The 8,809-nt window shown below is 57.0% G+C and overlaps 1 protein-coding gene across 1 annotated transcript; it reads left to right on the top strand.

Annotated features, from left to right (window-relative positions):
• Positions 1-520: 520 nt before the first annotated feature.
• ATG9B (autophagy related 9B) lies at positions 521-8,368 on the top strand. Its single transcript, XM_041001946.1, has 13 exons — positions 521-1,107; positions 1,386-1,429; positions 1,585-1,649; positions 1,854-2,006; positions 3,027-3,168; positions 5,168-5,922; positions 6,060-6,213; positions 6,407-6,586; positions 7,061-7,297; positions 7,492-7,625; positions 7,778-7,874; positions 8,026-8,149; positions 8,241-8,368. Exons 1-13 carry the CDS (start codon positions 555-557, stop codon positions 8,366-8,368), a joined length of 2,766 nt encoding a protein of 921 aa, XP_040857880.1. The 5' UTR covers positions 521-554.
• Positions 8,369-8,809: the final 441 nt, after the last annotated feature.

Genomic DNA, 8,809 nt, shown 5'->3' on the forward strand with positions numbered 1-8,809 from the left:
TCTTCATGTATTTCCTCGGCTGTTTTCTTTAAACTGGCTTCAAACTTACACGGACTCTGTCTTGCATAGCCTCCTCACCAGCAACACCTAGACTCACTCTTGTCCCTTGTTGAACACCATATGTAAGCACAGAGAGAAGCTAGCTAACACTGTAAGATCTGAAGGATTTACCATGTGTCCCCCCCTTGTCCCCCAAGACCCTACAAGGCTTGAGGAGGAGATTCAGCTTTCCTTTCAGCTGCTGTGCTCTTCTTGAATGAGCTCCAGGTCTGAAGACGGAAGGTGTATGTGCTCAGCTCCTGCCTCTTCCACCGATGCCCCTCCCAGGCTCAGAGGCTGGGCCTCCTGAGCTTTGGCCCTAGGCTGCCCTGGAAGGGGCGTGAGTGATGACACAGGTGACTGAGAGCTGGGACGCCTGAGGCCTGCCCACGCTGAGTCACCTGGTGTTGTTGTTGTCCTCGTCCCTGTCGAAGGCCCTGCTCAGCGTCACAGACCTCGGTGGCAACAGCAACAGCTTGCATCCTTCTGACCTGCGGGGAGAAGCTGCGGCCTGGATGGTGAGCCGAATGGGCTGGGGGGGGAGCAGGGGGCGGCTGGGGCGGTGGGGAGATCTGGGGCCCGGGTCAGTGCCTCTCCTCCCTATGCCACTGCTGCCTCCTCCTCCTCCTTCTTCATGTCGGGGTCCCCAGGGAGGAAGGATGTCCATCTTCTCTCTGTCCCATGCCCCTCATACAAGAAGCTCCCCCTCGTCCTTTTGCCCATCTGCGCCAGGGCCCCCCTGTGCAGTACTGCAGGGCACGGGGGCTTCTCAGCCTCGCCATAGTGCCCTCCCCACCCCAGCCACACCCCCAGCACAGGCACAGCCTGCAATGACACCCACCCCTGCTACCCCCTCCTGGGGCTCGCACTCCACTCCATCCCTGGCCTTGGGCACTGCCCCGCCCTCGCGCCGGTGCCCCCAGGACCACCCTGGGCTGCGGATAGGCCCCCTGATTCCAGAGCAGGATTATGAGCGGCTGGAAGATTGTGATCCTGAGGGGCCCCAGGACTCCCCCCTGCATGGGGAGGAGCAGCAACCCCTGCTTCATGTGTCTGAAGGGCTCTGTGGTAAGTGTGTGCGCACATGTATGTGTGTTTGTATGTATGTGTCTGTAGGAGCATGTGTCTGTGTGTACATATATGTATGTAGGAGTGTATGTGTTTGTGTGTATAAGTGCACATCTGTATATGTGTGTGTGTCTGTCAGTGTATGTGTGTGGCTGGAGGGGCAGTGAGAAGGGGGGATCTGGAATTCCTAGGATTCGTCTGGGCTGGGCCTCTGGCAGTAGCACCTTTTGTCACTCAGGTGATGGTGCCACACCTGACGTTGTCCCCTTTGTGTCCAGGCTCCTGGCATCACATCCAGAACCTGGACAGCTTCTTTACCAAGATATCCTTTCTGCTGACTTGCCAGAGGGGGCACGGGAGGGCACCAATCCTGGCAGGGGGAGTGCGTGAAGGTGCCTTGGCTTGAGGCTAAGGTGTGCAGAGACGCTCTCAGGGTGGTCCATTCTGTCCCAAGCTTATTCCTTGACTGCCAGCCACATCTACAGCTACCACCAGCGGAATGGCTTCATCTGTATCCTGCTGGAGGATGTCTTCCAGCTGGGGTGAGATGCTGCTCCCCAGCCTTAAGCTCTCTGCCTGTCACCCACAGGCTGCTGGTCCTATCTGATGTTATCCAGTGCCTTCCTAAGCAGCCCATGGGCTCAGCAGGGTGGGAGAGGCTGCAATAGGAGCCTGAGACTCTGAGGGTTCCCGGGTCTCATCAGTGTCCCCCATCTTTGCACTCCTCGTCCCGCCCCCACCTCCAGACAATTCATTTTCATTGTCACCTTCACAACCTTCCTTCTTCGCTGCGTGGATTACAATATTCTCTTCGCCAACCAGCCAAGTAACCATACCAGAACTCATAGCAAAGTGACTTTGTCTGATGCCATCCTGCCCTCGGCTCAGTGTGCTGAGAGGTGAGTGACAGCATGGGGGGGCCTCAGAGTGAAGCACCCATGGAGGGGACAGAGGGACACATTGGATGTCCCTTGATTTTTTTTTTTCGAAGATTTAGAAAAAGGGTATTTGAAAGTCAGAGCTATATATATATAGAGAGAGGGAGAGATAGATGAGAAAGAAAAAAAGAAAAAATCCTGTTGGTCCACTCCCAAAGTGGCCACAGTCAAAGCCAGAAATCCAGGACTTCATCAGGTCTCCCACATGAGTACAGGGCCAAGCACCTGGGCCATCTTCCACTGCTTTCTCATGTGTAGTAGCAGGGAGCTGTGGGGCAGCCGGGACAGAAACAGGTGCTCATATGAGATGTGGGGAATCAGAACTGACTAAATGCTGACCTCTGTCCCATGGTCCTGATAAGCTCTTCTCGGAGTTTTGCTCTCAGTACCAAAAATTCACTGAATACGCTCTAAGTTGCATTTAGGTTACAACTAGAATGAAGTTGTGTTTAGTTTAAATTATACTAAGTGTATTGAAGACACTTAAAATTGAACACCCAGAGAAGTTTTCTTTAGGAGAGCCATACCTTTTTATTTAGAAATTAAAGCTCAAATTAGAACTAAAATTAAAGAAAAAAGAAATTAAAGCTTAGGTGCTCAGTGGTAAACACAGGTAAGGGTGTGGCCTGTAATCCCGCGTAGGTGCTGGTTCCTGTCCCATGTGGCAGACTCGGATAAAGCTGTTGGCTTTGGCCTGGCTCACCAAAGTGGCCATGTGCAACAATGGATTCCATGGGTTGTCACTATGAGGTGACCTCTTTACATGTCTGGTAGCCTCAGGAGAATGTGACACACTCATGAGAGCAAGCAACTAAAGCTGGCGGAGAGTGATGACTTCTTAGAACGCATCGGGGGCCCTGGCGGAACCCCTGGCAGATGCCCCTATCTGGAGCTTGCTGGTGGTCCAGCTGGAGAGCTGGCTGTCTGGCTCCAAGCCCAGCCTGCCTCTCCCCTCACCATGACTTGTCCAACCCTGTACAGGATCCACTCCAGCCCCCTGCTGCTCTTCCTCTTGGTCCTAGCTGCTGGCTTCTGGCTGTTCCAGCTGCTGCGTTCAGTCTGCAACCTCTTCAGCTACTGGGACATCCAAGTGTTTTACAGGGAGGCCCTGCACATCCCCCCGGTGAGCTGGGCAGTGCCCTGTGTGTGTGCTTATGACAGGTGACAGAGGAAAGGTGAAGAAGCATATGGGGGACAAAGTGTGGCCTCCCTGATGCCAGCCCTGGGTCCACAGTCAGCTTAGGAGGCAGGGGCGTTGTCACTACGCAATTGTGATTCTTGCCCTGGTGGACTCAGTTTATTTAGATGGGTCATAGATGATGACTTACAGTCACCTGCTTGTGGTGTAAACAATGAGGAGTTAGAGGTAGAGCTGTCATCATCTGATACTCTCAGAGCAGGAAGAATTAGGGTTGGTCCTGGATGCACAGGAGGGAAGCCCCAAGGCAGGAAGTTGTTAGGAAGCAGTAGGCACCTGTCTGGGGGTCCTGGTGAGGAGATGGGACTAAAACAGCTTTATAGGTCCCCTGTGGGATGACCTTTCCCGTCATACTGGCCTTGTCATCCTCATCCTGACCCACCCTGTCTTTCCTCTTCATCTTGTGCCTGCTTCTTTTTAAAGATTTATTTTTATTGGAAAGTCAGATATACAGAGAGGAGGAGAGACAGAGAGGAAGTTCTTCCATCTGATGATTCACTCCCCAAGCAGTTGCAACGGCTGGAGCTGAGCCAATCCAAAGCTAGGTGCTTTTTCCAGGTCTCCCACACGAGTGCAGGATCCCAAAGCTTTGGGCCATCCTAGACTGCTTTCCCAGGCCACAAGCAGGGAGCTGGATGGGAAGCAGGGCTGCTGCTTTTTAAAAAGAAGGTTTTATTTATTTATTTTTTAAAGCCAAGCATTTTTTAACCAAATAGGGAAATATTTAATTTTTTAATAAAGATTTGTTTTAATTGGAAAGGTAGATTTGGTTCAGTGCCCAAATGGCTGTAATGGCTGGAGCTGAGCTGATCTGAATCCAGGAGCTTCTTCCAGGTGTCCCATGCAGGTGCAGGGTCCTAAGGCTTTGGGCCGTCCTCTACTGCTTTCCTGGGGCACAAGCAGGGAGCTGGATGGCAAGTGGAATAGTTGGGACATGAACCAATACTCATATGGGATGCTAGCTTAAAGGCAGAGGGTTAGCCAGTTGAGTCAACATGCCGGCTCCCTGCTTCTTGCTGTTTTTAAGTCCTTTCTTTAAAGTGCAGCTGTGTAGTACACATTCTTATTCCCCTCTGCTCCCTAAGTCCAGCACTTTCCACTCTGTAAGAGAAGAGGTTCTAGAAGGTGCAAGAGAATAGAGGACTGCTGGGCACAGCAGGGAGGAGTCAGAAGGAGCAAGTGAGGCTGGGAGAGCAGGAGCTTCTGGCCTCCAGGAGGCTACTCATCTTTCTCTTCCTCACCCTTCTTTCTCCTGTCCAGCCCCTTTCCTGAGAGACATTTGGGTAAGCCCAAGGTGGGGAAGAGGCGGCAGATCCCCAGGACCTTGACTGACTGGGCCTGGGGACTCTGGTCTAAAGTGGACTTTAGATAGGTCTGCACCCCACCAGATGGTTTGGCCGAAGCACCTACCCCCAGGTGCCGAAACAGCCAGGGTCTTGGCAAGGCTCATTTGGTAAGAGAGGGTAAGAAGATTGCCTGGAACAGGCTGGGTCTGGGAGTGGCACAGCATGGTGGTGAAGATGGGAGTGTAAGTGTACTAAACAGATTGGAAAACAGGAGCCATTCCCCCAGTGAACTGTCAGCCATTCAGTTATGTGCATGGCTTGGTGGTGGGAGGCCACTCCCAATACCCTGCCTTCAAGGAGCTGTAAAACCAGGGGAACACCCAAACACCCTCGGAGAGCTTGCTAAAGAGGTGTCACCAAGAAACACATGACTAATGGGAACAGCAATTTGGAAGAGCAGGAAGCGCCAGCGGCAGGGTTAGAGAGAGGGCAGAAGGCAAAAGCCTAGGAGAGGTGACCACAGGGTTTATGGTGAGTTTATGGCAGTTGGTAGGTAGCCCATGTCGGGATGCAGAGCTGTGGAATCACTGGGGTAGTGTAGCAGGGTCGCTGGTGTATAACTGACCCCTTCTCCTTAGGAGGAGCTCAGCTCGGTGCCCTGGGCCGAGGTGCAGTCCCGCCTGCTGGCACTACAGAGAAGCGGAGGGCTGTGCGTGCAGCCGCGTCCGCTGACGGAGTTGGATGTCCATCACCGCATTCTGCGCTACACCAACTACCAGGTGGCGCTGGCCAACAAGGGCTTGCTGCCCGCCCGTTGCCCGCTGCCCTGGGGTGGCAGCGCGGCTTTCCTCAGCCGTGGCTTGGCACTCAACGTCGACCTGCTCCTCTTCCGAGGGCCCTTCTCGCTCTTCCGTGGGGGCTGGGAGCTACCGGACGCCTACAAACGCAGTGACCAGAGGAGCGCCCTGGCCGCGCGCTGGGGGCGCACAGTGCTGCTGCTGGCCGCGGTGAATCTGGCGCTGAGCCCGCTGGTGCTGGCCTGGCAGGTGCTGCACGCCTTCTACAGCCACGTGGAGCTATTGAGGCGAGAGCCTGGTGCTTTCGGGGCGCGTCGCTGGTCCCGCTTGGCTCGCCTACAGCTGCGCCACTTTAACGAGCTGCCTCACGAACTGCGCGCGCGCCTGGCCCGCGCCTACCGCCCGGCCGCCGCCTTCCTGCGCGCCGCCGCGGCCCCAGCCCCTCTGCGCGCCCTGCTGGCCCGCCAGCTCGTCTTCTTCGCCGGCGCGCTCTTCGCCGCGTTGCTGGTGCTCACGGTCTACGACGAGGATGTGCTCGCTGTGGAGCATGTGCTCACCGCCATGACCGCGCTCGGGGTCACGGCGACCGTGGCTAGGTGCGACGGCAGGTGCCCGGGCTGATGGTGGTGCTGGTGGGTGGAGCCTAAATCTGCAAATCTTTACTTTTCCCACCTCCCATGCAAGTCCTAAATCCCGCCTGTGCATCCTCCCCGCCCTGGCTCCCGCCTTCCAGGTCTTTTATTCCCGAAGAGCAGTGCCAGGGGCGTTCCCCGCAGCTCCTGTTGCAGGCGGCTCTGGCCCACATGCATTACCTTCCCGAGGAGCCCGGCGCTGGCGGCAAAGCCAGTGCGTACCGGCAGATGGCGCAGCTCCTGCAGTACCGAGCGGTGAGGGTCGGTCGGGGCACAAGGAGGCAGTGCCGCCCAGGGGAATCTGTCAAGGAGAGGGTACAGGGCCAACGGGCGTGGCATTGGCTCTCGGGAACCCAGGGGGTGACTGCCCTCGCCTGTAGCTCGCTGGGAGCCTCTTGATCCTGATCACTAGTGGGACGACTCAGCAGCCGCACCTGTGCTTCTCCAGGTCTCTCTTCTGGAGGAGCTCTTGTCCCCTCTGCTCACCCCGCTGTTTCTGCTCTTCTGGTTCCGCCCTCGTGCCTTGGAGATTATTGACTTTTTCCACCACTTCACTGTGGATGTGGCCGGCGTCGGGGATATCTGTTCCTTTGCCCTCATGGATGTGAAGCGTCATGGCCATCCTCAGGTTAGAGTCCTTCCCTGGCTGTTCTGGGCTGGGCCTGCCTCATCAGAGCAGACCCAGGCCAAAACCCAGCTCATCGTTCCACCACGTGTGACACTGGGCAGGTCATTTCACTTTTCCTGCACTCAGAGTGTATGAGGACACTGGTGGGAAGCTTGCTGTGAGGATGGCTCCACTGGACTTACCAGCACACAGGAATGGCAATCAATGCCAGCACAGAGAATTCCAGAGAGGGGAGAAAGGGGGCAGGCCAGTGGGTGTGGTTGAGTCTGGATGCCATGGGGGCCCTGTCTGCACAGGGGCGGGTGGAACTCGGAGGCCGGAGGGTCACCCCCTTGAGCTGGATCTCCCTCCAGGTGCTGCTCTGCAGCCTTCGCTTCCTTCCTGTGGAAAGCAGGGCCGTATTTCAGTGCTGCCTCCCCTCCCCTCCCTTTGTGGGGCTCAGCGTCCTCAGCACCCTACTGTTGTTGCGTGCAGTGGCTCTCGGAGGGACAGACAGAGGCCTCGCTGTCTCAGCGTGCAGAGGATGGCAAGACTGAGCTCTCACTGATGCGGTTTTCCCTGGCACACCCGCAATGGCGCCCACCAGGGCACAGCTCTAAGTTCCTGGGGCACCTTCGAGGCCGGGTGCAGCAAGATGCAGCTGCCTGGGGCACCAGCTCAGCTCGGAGCCCCCCCACCCCGGGAGGGCTCAGCAGCTGCACCTCACCACTGGTGAGTCCCACACCTGGAGTGCCCACTTGTCCTTTCCAGCGCTGGACCTTTCCCCACGGCTCTCTTCCTAGCGAGCCTCCCCTTTTCCTGTTAACTGGCTGCTGGCCCACTCGCTGGCTCTACAGTCTTGCCAGGACCTTCTCTCCCTCTCTGCCTTCTTTCCTGATCCGTCTCTCCTTTTTGCTTGCTCCCAGCCTGAGGCTTTCCTGGCCAACCTCTTAGTGCACCCCCTCCTGCCCCCGAGGGACTTGAGCCCCACAACCCCCTGCCCGGCTGCAGCCACAGCCAGCCTCCTGGCCTCCATTTCCCGTATCGCCCAGGACCCCAGGTGAGAGGAAGAGCTCCAGAGGCCAGGGAGCCAGGTCAGGGGCCAACTGTCCGGAATGAGGGGGATTTGGGAGGGGGTGCAGCTACTCCTCTCCCTCTGGCACATGATAGGCATACATGTCTTTTGACCTCTCACACACCCCTGCCTTCCAGCTGTGTGTCTCCAGGGGGCACAGGGGGCCAGAAGGTGGCCCAGCTCCCGGAGCTGGCTTCTGCTGAAATGAGTCTCCATGCCATCTACCTGCACCAGGTGAGAATGCCAGACAGGGACACGTGGGGGAAAAGCAGATGAATAAGATGGAGGCCGAAGAGGGGCCTGGGGTGTAAGGAGTCGCAAGAAGAGGTCTAAGAGCCCTCTCCAGCAGCAGGCCGGGCCCCTCACGCCTTCCCCTCCCATCCAGCTTCATCAGCAGCTACAGCAGGAGCTGTGGGGAGAGGCTGAAGGCTCCTCCCCGTCCAGGCCCTGGTCCAGCCCCTCCCAGCCAGCCTCGCCAGATGAGGAGAAGCCATCCTGGTCCAGTGATGGTGAGAAGCAGGGCGGGGGCAGGGCAGAGGGCAGACCCTGGCTGCGCCCTGGGCACCGTGGCACTGGCTGGCTGACGGCTTCTGTCGCCAGGCTCCAGTCCTGCGTCCAGCCCCAGACAGCAGTGGGGAGCCCAGAGGGCCAGGAGGCTGTTCCCTGAAGGGTTTCACGAGACCATGGATACCCCGAAGGAGCCTGGTCAGAGCCCTGGTAGCGAATGAGAGGACTTCTCAGGTCAGTATGGCCTAGTCTGGGAGGAGGGAAAAGGGATGAACAGGGAATGGGTTAGGAACCGGACCTGGAGGTGCGGAAATGGTGATGGAATTGAGGGTGGTAGGGGAGGCTATGCTGGGACGCAGAGCCCTGGACGCTGACCAAGAGCCTTCTCCCCCAGGTTCCCTGGTTTCTCCAGCCACAAGAGACTGAGATCGCATGGAGTGGCACAGAGGGACACCTCACGCCATCGTGAAGAGGGCAGAAGGACACATCTAGCTGTCTTTGGGGACTCCCCATCTCATGCTTATAGGGGCCCAGGATGCTTTCTCTGGGAAGGAACTGGGGGTCAGTGAGGAACTTGCTGCAGAGATCAGAGAAAGGACAGGAGTGAGGAAGCCCATGGTGGCCTGAAGCTCCAGAGACAGTTCCTGTACAGAGGTGCCCTG

Source organism: Ochotona curzoniae, unplaced genomic scaffold, assembly GCF_017591425.1.
Source record: "Ochotona curzoniae isolate NIBS_2020 unplaced genomic scaffold, NIBS_Ocur_1.0 scaffold_2476, whole genome shotgun sequence".
Classification (NCBI taxonomy): domain Eukaryota; kingdom Metazoa; phylum Chordata; class Mammalia; order Lagomorpha; family Ochotonidae; genus Ochotona; species Ochotona curzoniae.